The sequence below is a fragment of the Urocampus carinirostris genome, chromosome 8 (assembly GCF_059441175.1).
Source record: "Urocampus carinirostris isolate Australia breed hairy pipefish chromosome 8, RoL_Ucar_1.0, whole genome shotgun sequence".
NCBI classification, from domain to species: domain Eukaryota; kingdom Metazoa; phylum Chordata; class Actinopteri; order Syngnathiformes; family Syngnathidae; genus Urocampus; species Urocampus carinirostris.
Genome location: NC_142356.1, coordinates 21,071,710 through 21,088,242, shown reverse-complemented (window position 1 = coordinate 21,088,242; position 16,533 = coordinate 21,071,710). Strand labels below are relative to the sequence as shown.

General features: G+C 40.0%; 1 protein-coding gene across 1 annotated transcript in view; it reads left to right on the top strand.

Moving 5' to 3' along the window:
* The first annotated feature begins 350 nt into the window (after positions 1-350).
* LOC148361212 (3',5'-cyclic-AMP phosphodiesterase 4C-like) overlaps positions 351-16,533 on the top strand; it is a 28,290-nt gene continuing 12,107 nt past the window's right edge. Inside the window, exons 1-8 of the mRNA XM_088341950.1 lie at positions 351-434; positions 4,467-5,121; positions 9,485-9,622; positions 9,696-9,823; positions 10,965-11,144; positions 12,345-12,384; positions 12,723-12,793; positions 14,124-14,286. Of these exons, the coding sequence (XP_088198076.1) occupies positions 5,080-5,121; positions 9,485-9,622; positions 9,696-9,823; positions 10,965-11,144; positions 12,345-12,384; positions 12,723-12,793; positions 14,124-14,286 (762 nt within the window). The 5' untranslated portion in view covers positions 351-434; positions 4,467-5,079. The remainder of the gene's footprint in view (positions 435-4,466; positions 5,122-9,484; positions 9,623-9,695; positions 9,824-10,964; positions 11,145-12,344; positions 12,385-12,722; positions 12,794-14,123; positions 14,287-16,533) is intronic.

Genomic DNA, 16,533 nt, shown 5'->3' with positions numbered 1-16,533 from the left:
CCCTTTGAGACACTTTGTGATTAAGGGCTGTACAAATAAACATGACTTGACTTGAATTGACTTGCTTTTAGCTCTTTTGTACATTTTAATCAGTTGAGGTTGAAAAGTATACATGAATCAAAGCATGGGGGCGTTTCTCCATGTTGCTGGTAGTGGGTTGAACGATTACTGTGCATGTGTGTGTGTTGTCTGTCTGGTTGGTTGGATATAGAGGAGGAGGAGGAAGCGAGAGGAGACCCGAGGAGGGTGGGAAGCATCTATTCATGAAGACGCAGAGCGTTTGCGACACATGCGTGGCTCGTCTGCAGACAGCCAGCACGGACAGCGACCAGGAGGAGGAGGAGGTGGAGGAGGAGGAGAAGGTGGTAGTGGTGGAGGAGGAGGGAAGAGCAAGAGGAGGAGGACGGGGCCGTCTTCATCTGGACGCCATCAAGGTGAGTGTGTTGTCGTTTCAAGAAATTCTGCAGCCCGACGCGTGCCTACTAAAAGGGCATCCCTCGCGCTGCATCTTTGAATCTTCCTCCTGCATGTATGTCACTGTGTCACCATCCTCCTCCTCATCTTCCTCCTTCTCCCATGCAGACGAGATGACCCTCTGTGTGTTGATAAGAAAGCGTAATGCCGTGCGTCTCCTGATCACTAAAAGAAACAAAAAACTGAATTGGGTCATCGTCGGACGGCTGTGAGTAATTATATAACAGGGAGAGGAGATTCGGGGTTGCAGTGCGCTCTCGGAATTAGCCTGAGCTCCCGCAAGGCCACCACAATGACATCGTGTTTATGTCACGCCAGCGTCGCGTTGCTCCAAAGATCTCTTGCGATTTTCATCCGATTTCTGGCGTGGGCTTGAAAAAGCACAGATGGCACCGCGGAGGAAAGTGACAGGCAAAAATGGCTTGTAGTGCAGCGACTGCCCTGCAAGTCTTTGAATTTTGGATGAAGTGCTTTTAAAGTGCTCAGAATGTGAAGCGTTTCTCATAAAAATAGCTTCCTGAAGACATCATAGGAAAGCACCAGACCATTTCTCATTGTGTTAAGGATAGGAATCTTCATGTCTTCGTGTCATTGGTCACAATGTAGTGAACATTGTTTGCAATGGGATTAGGCACGGCACTCTAGGGTAAACAAGACTTATGAGAGAAAAATGAGAATGTCAGGATAAGTAGGTAAGGTAGTTCTTGGAGACTGGCTGGAGTATTGCAGTGAAAAATAGTGCATCATAATAATAGTGCGATGAAAAGTATTGCAATATCACTTAGCAGCAACAAGATTCCCAAATAAGTCGATAAATAATTTATGAGTACCCATTTTCCTATACAACACTTATTCCTTAATACAACTAGATATCAGTGTATTTTTCAAAGTTTTGACATTGTGCAGATGTATTTACATTTTTATCATGAAAACGGTTATATCCCAAACAAAGACATCAAAGACAATTAATTTTAAGAGACTAAAGAGACAATATGATGATACTTCGTCAGGTGATCATTGTTATTGTACTAGAAATAATTAAGTAATGATTTTATTTATCAAAAGAAACTCTCAAAAACAATTCAAAAAGCGGTTTGTATTATATGCAATCAAAAAAATATTACAGAACAAAAGCTGAGGAAAATGTGTAATTCTAACAGAACATTACAATAAAATGATATCATATTCTTCTCAAAGTTGAAGTTATAAAATACTAGGCGTTCTTAACACAAAAGTCTTCTTTTTTTCAATGTACTTTCCATTTTCAGCGTATGATTACAAATATTCACTTTATTATCATGGTTCACGGATTCCCTAACCGCCAGGGTCGTCGGAGCACCAATGAGAACGCAACTCTGGACAGCTTTCTCCACTGTTGACGGTTCCTGACCTGTTGTTAGGCCGTAGCAAAGTGGGCACCGGTCCATTCCCAGTTATTTTTTCGGTCTTCCTCTCCTGCCCCTTTGGACCAACTATTTTGGCCAGTCCTGATGATCTTGTGAAGTGACCATACCACTGAAGTTTTCGTCTACGCACAGTTGACAACTGTTTTTCGTAGGGTCCAATGTGCAATCTGATGGTGTTCCGAACCGTTTTTTTTTTTTGTCACATGGCTGATGACAGGGATTTCCTGTTGCATCGCATCTCCATGGCCTGGATTTTCTTTTCAAGTTTTGCATTCAGAGTCCATGTCTCGCAAGCATTGAGGAATATGGAAGTAACCTGCTATGAGTCTGATCTTTGATATCACTGCTATGTTGTTGTCTCTCCAGATGGGTTTATGTCTGGCAAGTGCGGCTGTGGTTTGAGCTATCCTCGAGCTGTCATGTCATTATTGCTGCAGTTTAAAATACTAGTAATATTTTTGTCGTGTGATACAAAAAGAAAAATTATATACAGTATAAGTACCTTTTATTTGACCTCAAGAAACCTTGCAGAAAAGCAGTTTCCTTCTGTAAGGGAAAAACATGCCTATGGACTTATGAAATGCTAATCATAAGCTTATGTAATCTTTTGTCTCAGTCTGAGGATAATAAGGTCAAGCGTGTTTCTCTATCTCTTCCTCCGATCATTTATTATCATTTTGCTGTGGCAAAGCAAGATGTCAGGTCTTCGCCGGCTACATGATGCAGATGATAAGCGTGTTTGCTCGTGTGTAAACATGACCTTGCCTGAGGAGAACTCGAGACACGGTTCTTTGTTGCAGTCCTGGATTGTTTGAATCAGTTCCATGCATGAAAGTTTGAGATTGCAATACGTTATAAGATAAGTACATTCTGATTTCTTCTACTAAAAGTGATAATTTGGTTTTGAACATTTTTCTTAACGAGACAGCGTGTAATATTGGAACTAGATTTCGGTTTATTTTGTAGTGCAACAAGAAGAACAAGAAAGAATACACACTAAAGAGACTCAAAACGACCAAAAATGCACCATATCTCTTCTCGTTTTTTTGCCTAGCCTTTCACAAGGTTTTTGTTTATTGCGGTTACCCGTAGCAGCAAAAAAGCAGACAATCGTGTCAGCTCTCTTTAAGTGAGGATCATGTTATGTCAAATTTTTCAACTTTCGAGGAATCAAAAAATGCCCGATGATATGACAATTCATGAATATAATTTTTCTCTAACGAATTATGTTTTTTGCCACTAGGAGGAGCTATATATCACACACTGTCCCTTTAAGTTATGTACACACTTTAAAATGTATTTTTTTTGTTTTTCTATCTAAGTATGGTAACTCCTAACCAGCACACCATTTTCAATTTATTTATTTATTTTCAGACATTAACAATAATGAAAATAATAATAATAATTAATAAATGTAACAATAACAACAACAGTAATGATAATAATAATGTCAATAGTTATCATTATATATTTTTCTTGTTTGGTTGGATCCCTTAACCACTAGGGTTTTAGGGACACCATTTTCTGTGGCGCGTCTTGGGCTAGTACAGCCTGGTGGCACCCATCCATCTCAAACTGGGGACCTTTCTCTTGTCAGGCAAATGTGCTAACCACTGCACTACATTTCGAATACCAGATAGGTTTATGTGAAATAAAATGAATAATGAACAAAATGATTTTAAACTAAAATATGTGCAGTAAAAAACATATGGGCAGCACGGCGGCGCAGTGGTTAGCGCTTGTGCGGCACAGCTCTAACTAAGGTCATGAGATCGAACCTCCTGTGTGGAGTTTGCATGTTCTCCCCATGCTTGCGTGGGTTTCCTCCGGACACTACGGTTTCCTCTCACATTCCTAAAAACATGCATGTCAGGTTAATTGGCCAGTCCAAATTGTCCCTACGTGTGAATGAGCGAGCGAATTGTCTGTCCCTGTGTGCCCTGCGAATGGCTGGCAACCAGTTCAGGGTGTCCCCTGCCCACTGCCCAAAGATAGCTGGGATGGGCTCCAGCACCACCGCGACCCTACTGAGGATCAGCGGTGCAGATAATGGATGGATGGATAAAACATATATTCACAGATGGAAAATAATAATAAATTCTCCTACTTGCACAACTTCTCAGGAACTCACACATAACATCTCATTGATGTTTTTCACATGTTTATCTTTTTACAAGATTTTATCTTTTTATCTTCGTCTTACTTCGCACTGAGAGAAGCCCTCCAACCTTGTACTTCTGTATAATGACAATTATTGACAATTGTTGACCATCAATTAATTTACGAATTCATTCATCTGTAATAAAGAAAATATAAACAACAATCATTAGAAAATATCCTTTAAATACTCAGAATTGGCAAGCTCTATTTTTTGCAATAATGATAAGTCCTTTTGTATACATTACTCGAGGCCCTCTCTGAGAAGGGCTGTACTAAAACATTACCCTTTCTTCTGAAAGCTATCTCCATTGACACTCGACAAGTCTCTTACAATACCCATAGGTGTCTGTGAGTGCTACAAAAGCTTGAAAAATTGATGATAAATGAAGCGCTAACCTTGAACACTGTTTGCGACTCCCCCCACAGAAAGAAATGAAGAGACTCTTAAGAAACTGCTGAGCTTCCGAGATGACTTCCAAGCGGTGATGCTCAACAACCCGGAAGGTCAACAAAGAACCCGACACTTCTGGGCTGTGTTGCCGACCGAGGACGGATTTTGGGGAAATTGGAACTATGCAAGGAAGATTACGTGTTGGATTAGCGGATTTGGGGCTATGTTTTTTCCAAGAGTGTCCCAGCCGCGGCATCATGGACCCTAAGTGGAGGGTGTTGCTGCTTCACCAGACCAAAACAGGACGGCATATCCGTGGATCTTCACACCAGAAACTCTTTTTCTCGCTCTAACATGGAGTGAACTCTGCGGACTGTGTGTCCATCAAAAAAAGCAATCCAAAAGAAAAAGAAAAACGAAGGGTCCTAACAGGTGCGGAGGGGTCCAGTTTGAGCAGCTTCAATGGACGTAGAAGGCGACCCGGTTTGAAGCTCACGTAGGAGCACCCCCGTAACTCCCTAAAGCTGTCGTCTACCCGGGTTTAACCTTGGAGTGACCCCCGTTACCTCTCCGGTCCTGGCTCTCCACCTGCTCTGCTGCCTGGGTTCCGGAACGCTCCGCCCTGGGGCCCAGAACGAGCCAATCAGAATGAAGAAGAGCCGCAGCGTGCTGTCGGTTACTGGAGAAGAGGTGAGAAATTGTGAAGCTTTAAAGAGATTGTGATGCTGCACAGTTTTTGTGCTGCTCCTTCTGGTGTGCCCTCCTCGGCCACTGTTCGATTATGAATTTATTTATTGCAGCTCAGTGGCCTTGGGGGTAGGGCGCCCGCTCAGGGACTGGGAGGTTGCTGGTTCAAGCCTCGGCCGAGTCATACCTAAGACTTACAACATTGGTACTCATTACCTCCCTGCTTGGCGCTCGACATTAAGGGTTGGAATTGGGGGGTTTGGTCACCTAATGACTCCCAAAACAGCAGTAGGGTTGAGCGAGGGGGCTGGGAACCCCCTCCTTTTGTATCAATCTCCCAGATAAAATCAGGAATGTGTTCTTGACTCTAGCCACCTCCCACTAGGGGAGGTATATATATATATATATATATATATATATATATATATATATATATATATATATTATAATATGAATTTATTGTCAAAACAATTGAAAAAAATACAGTTATTTTGTGGTTTTGTTTTTGTTTTTAAATTGCGTTTTGTAGACTCAAAATAGCTCTTCCCTGGTAATTGAGGATCTGGTATCAGTATTGTCACACATCAGGCAAGGAAGCCACAGTTGAAAATGTTAACAATTTGATTCCGTTTCTTTAAATCAAAACTAATTTTCTAATCTTTTTTCATCACACCCAAACTACTTCAAGGAAAAAGAGTGAACTTCAGTATGATTACGTCGCAGAGGATTAAAAATACAAACCAACAAATGATATTAGTCAAATATGTTGCTCCACTGTTCCGCTGTTAAATAAAGTACCTATTCTGTTAGCTGATAGCATTTCAATACTGTTTAGCATTTAGCTAAGTGGTCTTTTTTCAAGCAGAGTTTATGCTGCTTTAAATTCTCATTCTCAGTAAAAATGCACATAGGTCAAGAATTTTATGTTTATTTTCACAACACGAAGTTCCCATAGGGAGCTGACATGATTCTTTACCATCTTGCTGCTACGGGCACCCCCAAATAACAAACACCTTGTTAAAGGCTGGGCAAAAAAATTGAAAGGGAACTAGTGCGGTCACTTTGAATGTTTTTTGTTCTACTTTATGCTTTTTCGCAATCGTTTTCAGTTCCAAAACAAAATAAAGCGACATCTAGTGGTACGCTACTACACAGTGTCCCTTTAAAGATCTTGAATATATTTTTGAAGATGCTACATTTTGTGCATACATTGAATACTGTTATCTGCCACTGTACAGTGGTCACGTTACCAAATAGTGCAAAAATAAAAATAGAAGAGAAAAAAATCATCTTGCATCTTTGAAAACATGTAAGTCACTGCTATATGATCTGATGGATTAATTCAATGCTAAGCTACAACAAAGCTAGCTACTAGAATCAGTAAATGTACACTTATTTACAAGAAGAAGTCACAAAGTAAGACATTAAAAAGTGAAACCAGAACTTGGTAAGATACTATTTCAAACATATTAACCCAAATTTATGATAAATTGAAGGCCCTAAGGTCAAAAAAAGTTAAAATATAACATGTTTATGCAGTGAAAGACAACCATACTCGGTGACTTTCAGACATCCTGACCTTCCTTTGTGCTCGCCGTAAAGCTCTAAGTAAAGGAATCCACTTAGATGCTTCCACCTTGGACGGAGGACTTGATAGCATGCATTATTCAAACGGGCTTTTTATTGATCAAACCGGTGAGTGGCTTTTTGCAAAACGCTCCATATATTCAGACGTGTGCTTTTATGCGTGCGAGCCAGCATTTCTGCACATCTGTTTCGGTTGACAACATGAAGCACAGCATGGGAGTAACACGGGATGGTTGCCTAGCAACTGCTACTGTGCCCCCCCCCCCCCCCCCCCCCAAGTGTTTTGTTGCTACGGTGCTGCAGTGCAGATCAGCCTCCTAGAGCTCCGTTTGAAGGGATTTATCTCACAAACATGCTCACACTCGCACATGCACATGCATGCACGTGCACACCTTCGCTGTTAAAAAAAACATGAATGGCAGAAATATCTGCTCACTTTTAGGATCTTTTCAGTCTGGTATATTGTTATTTTTTTCGTAAATACGAAAGTATTCCTTGAATTCAGCAAAATTGTCTCATTTGTTATAAGTGTTTTCTCCTTCCTCCATTATTTGTTTACTTAGCGAGGAATAATTCACAAATTGAGAAAAATGGTCTTCCATCTAGGGCAGCACGGCGGCGCAGTGGTTAGCTCTGAGGTCATGAGATCAAACCTTCCTGTGTGGAGTTTGCATGTTCTCCCCGTGCTTGCGTGGGTTTCCTCCCAGAATCTACCATATAACTCTGTGCAGCAAATTTAGGTTCAGAGCTGGGGGGGGCTGAGCGCCCAGAGTGACTGGTTGGTTGAAAAAAAACAAATCATTTCACGAAAATGTGCGGTCCCTTCTTAAGGTTACTTCATTTTCCTTATGGTGAGGTTTTTGAGTTTTTCCTTGCCCTCTTGTAGGTTTTAGATCAGGGGATTTTGTAATAATAGTCTGTGGATTGCAATAATCTGTGGTCTGTGCAGCCCTTTGAGACTCCTTGCGATAAAGGGGTATACAAATAAACATGACTTGACTTAAAGTGATTTAGGATCATTAGACACTGGACAGGATTTTCACTTCTCATTTGTGAACATCACATTAAACTCTGTGGTTAGCAGAAACACTATTACTATGCCATGCCCAGTTTTTACTCATTTTTCTAATGGCGTACACACATACATACACATACAAAGGAAGAATTAATGGATCTTAGTAGACAATGATGCATTTTGTTCAACACTTTATAATTGCAACTTGCATTCAAATTCATTTAACTAAACTGAAGAGTATTATCTTTGGGTGAAAAGAAAGTCATGGGTGGTAAACTTGTTGTTCAACTTAAACACTGTATAACATACTCTCACGGTAATACACCGGAGCCTGCACAGACTCCGCTGCTTTGCCACAATTGACTCTAGCGGAGCCAGTCAAGTCAAGTCATGTTTATTTGTAAAGCCCTTAATTACAAGGAGTCTCAAAGGGCTGCAAAGACCACAGATGTTTGCAAACCACAGATTATTACACCATCCCCTGATTTAAAGCCTATGTTTTCCTTTCTTGTTAATTTTTAAATCCTATTATTTTGGGGGGGGGGGGTGCTTGATTGAATATGCTTGAGCACCCCCAAAAATTGACTAGTTACGCCCACATTGTACTGCAGCGGTCCCTAACGCGGTACCCACGGACTCCAGGTTGCCCTCTAAAGACAGCTGAGGTGCCCGCGGACCTGTTCTGAAAATAGCTAATCAGAGCTGGGTCGTTGTGATTTTCAAATAAAATGTTTTATTCATTGGTTGACTGAGTCTATTTAAACCGACTTCCATTAATTACCTAGAAATGCACATAAAATAGGGTGCCCTTTGTGCTAATTAGCATCAAAAAGTAGCTCTGAGCTTGAAAAAGGTTGGACACTCCTGGTGTACAGTGATCTGTAGTGAGGTTCATGTCTGGTGAGGCAACAGCAATAAACGCATTGTACCATAGAATAAAATAACTTTTAAAACTTTATCGTCTTACCTTTACTTATAAATTTTGTGAATGTGCCACTCTTTTTGGAGAAAAGCATCACTAACTTGCTCATAAAGGTTGTCCCTTAATTACCAACTCCTGCTTTAATTAGGCCAGTTTGGAACACTTCTTCAGTTTTGAGATGTAATACTCTATTTAGATAAAGGCCAAGCAATGTTACAAAAGTTACAGATGACGCCCCTCAAATTGCTGTTAGCTCGGTAAGGCCGGCTGCACAGCTAGCGCCGACCACGTGGGGAATTTGGTGTTGACGCTTTTGGCTGAATGCACAATTGATGCCTTTTTCAGCCCTGTTCAAGGTTGTTTATGTCAGGTGTTTTCGGAACATGTGACCATTCAAGATGGGGATTTCTAAGATGAGCACATCTTTATTAAGGTGCTGGAAAAACGCGTATGGGGCTGCCTAAAATGTGAGCTCTATATTTCTAAGCGACAGAGCAACAGTGATGTGGAGAATAGTACCAGATTAGGACACAGACGTTAGAAGTTGTCGTTTGTCATTGGTGACTGCTGCGGTAATGGACCATATTGCATTCACTTGTCATCGTTCCTTGAGGATTAAAGAACACTTAAACCACTGAAACAGTTTTTCATTCATCTACTGGAAATAATTAAAACAAAGAAAAATATTACGAAAAATTGACCCCCTGTTGTGCTAGTTATTTATTTGTAAAAGAACACAGAGATGCACACAGAAATGTATTAAGTGCCAGTTTCCAAGCCTAAAAAATCACATACCTGACACTATTAATGATGTAATTTTACTACTCTGTTTCTTTCTACAGGGTGAGGATGCTCAATTAACAGTTGGCGTGGCGGAAAAGCCAGAGTCGCCGCGCTTCAGCCGGTCCTACACTTCCGGGGCCACGCTAGGGGCGGAGCTACGAAGGGGTCGGAGCAGGAGACTCTCTTCCAGTTTACAGGTAGTTAGCAAGTGCACCTTTATGCTCAGAAAATCAATGTATTCTTTGTAGCCGCAAGAATCTTTTTTTTAAGGTTCCCTGCTGGCTTCGCCCTCGGGACCGTACTCGCTCACCGGAGGTCCCCGGCAACGTGTCGCGTCCCACAACGCTGCCGCTCCGCATCCCGCCGCGCATCTCCATCACGCAAGCAGACGCCGACGGGTTCGCACAAACACGCAGCTCCCCTAACACTCAGTGTTCCCTCTAAGCTGCAATTGCGCACTGCTCGCACATTCTCAGCGCACAAGAAAATCTAGCCAGCGCACAAATATGAGGGCTCAAAATTACTAATTAAGAAGCGACTCAAGTCAAAGTTACAGTGCATGAAGGTAAAAATTCACGGGTTCCCCTGACGTTGTGTCCTAAATGCAGTATTTTGAAGTCGAGTCGAAGGAGAACGAAGTTGAGTAAAGTTAGTAGAGTTTGTCGGGGAACAGGCTTCTTCGGCTCGGCTCACTAAAAGGAACCGGCTCTTTCGGGTCCCAAACGGCCCTTCGGGTTGTTCTTCCTTTTTTAATCCCAACATGACCAAATATTATGTAAAATTATGCACAAAATGACTTAAAGGAAGGAAGAAATAGAACAAAAAAGAAAAAAATACCAAAATGAAAAGGTAGTGAAAAGCTGAGAAAAAAAGAAACAAAAGGAATAGAAAAAAGAAGGAAACATTTTTTTAAAAAGCCAGAAAAAAAGTAAATAGAGAACAATAAGAAAAAAGTAACAGCTCGGAAAAAATAAACACAATGAGATTTTTTTAAAGTAATTTTAAAAAAACGTAGAAAAAAACCACGGAAAAAAGAAGAAAAAGTTTGTGTTGCATTCAAATAATTTCCAATTATATCAAGTGAATCTTGTTGCCAACATTATACTTCCACTAAAAAATGTGATTAAGTACAGTTCTGTATCTTACAACCGACTAAATAAGCCCCCAAAAATGTTAATATTATGCGACAAAATATGTCAGGAAATAAAAAGAAATGGATATCTTGTGAAAGAATTGTAAGAACAAACGACGTTTGTAGGCAGTACAACCTTTGCAATAGTACATGGGTCAATTCATTCAAAAGAGAAAAATAATTTTGCATTGCCGGAAACTCAGCAAAATGTAAATTGATGTCAAGTTTTGGACATGTTTGATAATTAATTATCTTGCCACACTTGGGATTATGGTTGCTCACTGTTGTGTCAAGCGCTGCTCACCGACTTTGTGTGAACGCTCATACCTGTGGAAAATTAGAGGGAACATTGATCACACTGTTTCTGGCCCCCTTTCTAAATCTCGGGATTACTCTTTTCCTTGCAGCTATGAAGGCGAAAATGGCATTTCCCCAGCTCACACGCCCCTGGGCTCGCAGAGTCCGGGGCTCACTCTCAATACTTTCCCCCAAAGTCAGAGAAGGGAGTCCTTCCTATACCGCTCGGATTCAGACTACGACATGTCGCCTAAGACCGTGTCACGCAACTCTTCGCTGGCGAGCGAAGGGTGAGTGGGTGAATTGATATTTTCCCCTTATGTCAACTTAAAAATGCTTGACTATTTGTATTTTTTGTATTTGGGATAAAGGCAAAAGGCCATCTCCGATGTCTTGCCGCGTGTTCTTTTCCTGGACCAGGCCGAGTATTCAGACTTTGAAAAAATAAAGCTGCAGTTGACGAAATTTACAGTATTAGAAAGTTTCAAAACAAAGATAAAATCAGAGTGCACTCAGGACAAGTCGATGGGAAAGCGACCTCCTACCAAGATGCCAGGAGTGCGCATTGAAATTTGTTAACCACAGTTTAAATAGGAAAAGGGTATTGGATTTGCATAATGGAACATGAAACTTCAACAGGCAAAAAACTCATCGGAAGACCATTGCTGGGAAAGTACTGATATGAAAGGACACAGCAAGTAAATACTTCATTCAAATATGTGCATGAACATAAGTGCGTTTATGACAACTAAATGAGTAATGTTATTATTGAAGTAATGTTGTGATGATTAAATAATAAACGTAATATAGCTGGTGACAACATACTCAGTATCCTATTTTAATAATCTAACAGGGCCCACTACTAAAACATCAACAACTAATTAACATAACAAAATATTTGCACTCAATCTTTTGTACAATACAATAATACCTTCCTTTAAATAAATCCAAATGCTACGAACAAATTGTTGCTTCTTTAAAGTGGAAGTCAACATAACAAAATTATGTTTTATGGATTTGATTACCTCTCTTTATCCTTCTCCAGGGGCAGCCATTTTGAGAATCCTGTTAACTGATGATGACGTCACATACTCTCTGGCTTCAGTTAATGACCAATCATGGACCTGCTTCAGACAGCACATGAACCCCGATTGGTCGTCAAAAAAAAAAAAATTGTGATGCCACAATCAGTGAAAAAAAATGGCCGCCTCTAGAAACGGATTAAAAACCAGGTGGATTTTGTTTTCTACACACAGAATACTAATCAAAATACCATGTTTACACTTGTGAGGGTTCATAAAGCATTTTAGGAAATCTCTTGCGATAACTTCCACTCAGAATGAGTCAAATTTTCCACCAGTTGTTAGTCAGAGAAATGTATTACCTTACATTTGGGTTTCAGTGTTGTTTTCGTCAAAAATTACAATTTTTAAAAAAATCTATCTTTAATAGGAAAGCTATCAACTGTCGCTTGTTCATCCTTTTTTCAGACACACAGGGGAGGACTTTATCGTAACTCCTTTTGCTCAGGTGAGTGGAGATTCTTTAAATTAATTTCTTACTGTATACATCATTCCAATCAAAATTTTAAATTTTTTCTTGGTAGCACGATGAGTGACGTTAAATCGAACCCTTGACTAAAAAAAATAATTATTATCATTATTAAAAATAATGGAGAAAAAGAGAAGGGACAACTTAAAAAAAAAGGACCAGGTCTTTTTAAATAAATCGTTATTCCTCTATGAACAGTGTACTATCGATGGATGGTAAAGTTTTTTTTATTTTTACTTTTATGACTCTTCAAACAACAATGTGTAAAAACATGAATTGAGGAGCTAAATAGTCATGTTGTGATTCCTTTGTTTTAGGTTCTGGCCAGTCTGCGATCAGTGAGGAGCAATTTTACCATCCTTGCCAACATCTGCACGCCGACAGTCAAGTTAGTATATTCATTATTGTTTGTAATTGCTCTAATTTCCTTTTGTGATTACCAACTATTAGTACATGGCTATAATCCCCAGTATTGCATTTAAATTGTGTTAACATGGATCCTCTGTAGAGAAGATGGAATTTAGTCTAATTACTTACTGTTTATTTGCACATTTTTTACATTAATTCAAATTACTTAGATACTGCACTGCAACTTGTGTAAAAACACAAAGAGCATATTATAAACAGTACACATGGATAGCAACGGCACGTTTGTATATTGAATATTTTGTTTATTGGGGCAAGGTTGCATTTAATTGTGCGTTATGCATATAAAGTTTTCGCTTGATGTTTAATGACAAAAGTCCTACTCAGTACATTATATTCTTAGTTGCCCTATTCTTGTGAGAGACCAGAAACGGAGACAGGACCCACTTGCGTTTGTTTTCTCAGCTTTATTTAGAAGGAGGAAAATGCTTGTACCCACAATCCGGTGATCGTTGGTCACGGGTAGCAGATCGCTCGGAACGCGGAAGTGGCACTTCCGTGGCGAGCGAAGGCAGTGTTGAGAGCAGGGGAAGAACAGGTCGTTGGCCGGGACGGAGGAGTAGAAACATAATCGAGTTCAGAAAAGGGGTGGGAGCCGGGAGTCAAACAGGAATCAGGCCAGGATAGAGTCAGGGTCGAAAGGGCTTGCCTCGCGTGGGCTGAGGTTCGCAGACGGACTGACAATGGGTGACTGGAAGACGGGGGTTTAAAATGAGCTGCCAATCAGCATCCGAGGCAGTTGGCGCCAAAGGAGCTGACTCAGGTGCCTCGCATCAATAATCATGACAATTCTAACATAATCAGTTCCAAGTATGGATAGATGTTTCTCTTCTTGGGAAGAAAATCTAATACCTCAAATAATAAACTTCCATCTCCAATATATATACGTCTAAAATAATCTCTCTTTATAGCGAAAAACAGTAATGATAGAGGCTTTCCGGGATTGTGTGCCTTTTTGGGCAGCCGCCATGTTGGTCTGCAGGTGACATTGGAAGATGAGTGCTGTGTTTTCCACACTGTAGGGCGCACCACCCCGAAAAATTGTCTTTTGCGAAAGGTCCCCGGTTCAAGACCGGAAAAGAAACGTATGTTGGCCTAGAGAGGGATGGGCGCTACCAGGCTGTACTTGCCCTTAGAATGTAGCGGTTTAGGGATCCAACCAACAAAACAACACATTACATCAGAGGCCCTTAAAAAATAATGAGTGGAAACTAGAAAACCTTTTCAAAACAATTTTATAGGGCAAATTGGTATTTGCTTGGTTGCTAACCAAGCATCGGCGGTTATTTCAGGAGGTCTCCACTGGGTGGAGTGTGTTTGAGTCCCAGGGCGACGTTGTCGGACCAGCAGTACCAGCAACTCGCCCTGGACACACTGGAAGAACTGGACTGGTGTCTGGACCAGCTGGAAACCATCCAGACGCATCGTTCTGTCAGCGAGATGGCATCCAACAAGGTCAGGGACAAGCTTTTACATGTTCATTCGAATGTAGTAGGTAAGCGTCTGCATATTTTAAAAATTCAAATGGATATTTTACACCAGGGTTCGGCAACCTGTGGCTCACGAGCCAGATATGGCTCTTTTTATAGGTACATATGGCTCTAAGATAGATTACACTCTTGCAGATCGCATCTGGAGTGTTTCAAATATGATAAGCACAAAGTTGAGTCTATTGCGCGCATAGCTGACGTAGTACTACTATTGTGAATTGTTCGTATATAAAGAGCGTACTTCCCAATGCAGTTTACAGTCACACCAACAGATCCTGTTTCGGCTGTACATCGCTCAGGAATCCTTTATATTATTAAATTTAAGTTCACTGTTGAGACACTTAATGATAAAAACCCGCAGAAATACTAATCAGCTACAAACGCCAGCCAAAGCACATAGACTAATCTCATCGGTTGAGTAGTAGGAGTGGGCGGAGCTATACACACAGCTTACTTCTGTCTGCTCAGCGCCGTGTTCACAGCAGGTAAAATCATCAGTATCCACGGTTGCAGTATTTTGTGACATTTTTACAAAAGCTCTTTGCTCGCACCTTGTTTTAAAATCATTTATGGAAAAAAATGAAGGTCAAAATCACAACGATCTGAAGTAATTGTGGGAGGGAGACAAGTTAAAAATGGTGTGTTGGTTGATATGGGACAGAGGCTCTGGCATTATTTTTATTTCATTAATTTGATCAAATAATCTAATGTCACTCAGTGAAATAAAATACGCTGAAAAATTAGACTGTTTATGGAGGGCGAGTTTGTTGGTTTTGCTGAAATTTGTCTTAAAATATATGGTATGGCTCGCTCTCTCAAAAAGAAAAATCAAAATATTTTGTTATTAAGGCTCTCCTGTTTTACACTGATCCCCCTGAAGGCCAGCATGATTATTAACTCACCTAAACAATTTAGATAATTTAATTTAGAACAGCCCCGCGACCCTACTGAGGATACGCGGTGCAGATAATGGATGGCTAGATAATTTAGAACAGGCGTCACCAACATCATGACCGCATGCATAGGGTAGCGCTTTGAAATTGCTGAGTAGCCTGTGGACAGGTTCTTAAAATAGCTCACCAGGGACTGGTCATTGTGATTTTCCAAGAAATTTGATTTCTAATTGCCATGTGACATCATCGCCATGATCAGTCTCTTCAAATACATGATCACTATATGTATATGTTAATAAATCAGTGCCCTTAAACAATCCAGATGTTTTAGTGGTTGACTGAGGCTTTTTTAACTGTACTACTAATGATTACAACCTGGTAATAACATAGTGATGACATAGTAATTACTTAAGTTATTTTCGAAATACACTTACTGGTAGCCCTTCGTGCTAATCAGTTACTTAAAAAATGTGTTTGTGATCCCTGATTTAGAAGAACTCTAAAAAGCATACAATTTTCAGGGCTTGGAGAAATCTATGGAATAGTTTTAAAATTTATCCTAAAGTTGGTACGATCCAAACGCAATTTCCAACAATTACCAGATATCCCATATGCGAAAAATGCAAGGGAATTAATTTTCTCATTATCAAGGGCTAACTCCCTAAAACAAAACCCGATAACGAAATCTTGTTACAATTTTAAATTTGTTTTCAGCGACCCCAAGATGTCCAATTATTGTTTTATTTTACTATACAGTAATTATTGTCATACTTTTACTGTATGAAGTTACCGCAGAATATATCATTTTTACAGTCGACACAAGTTGTCATTTATTGTGTTTTCCTCAGTTTAAAATGTTGTAAAAACCCTTCCAAAAATGTAAGTAAATTACGGAAAACAAGGGGTTCAATCGCTCATTGTTGTTTGAATTTCTTCCTTCTTCTTTTACACCTTATATAAATAACAACAATTGTGAGAAAAGAAATACAAAAAAACATTTTTAAAAGAAGTTCAATACGAGTAAAGCCCATTTAACAACCTCATCTTTTTATAAGCCCATTTTTATTTTTATTTCAACATTTTTCTAAATACCTACGCTTCTGATTAACATTGGCAACTGAAAATAAAATACTTTGATGGAGGCATCTGTATCACATAATGTGTCTACTTGTGGCAATGGGAGTATAACTGTCCTGTAGTGATCCCGTGTTATTATGTATTATGTATGTGTGTATGACAGGTTCTTCCCCGGGGCCATCACCACCCTAAATAAGCAAGCAAGGATGTGAAAAATACATACATTTCCAGTTGTATTTGAA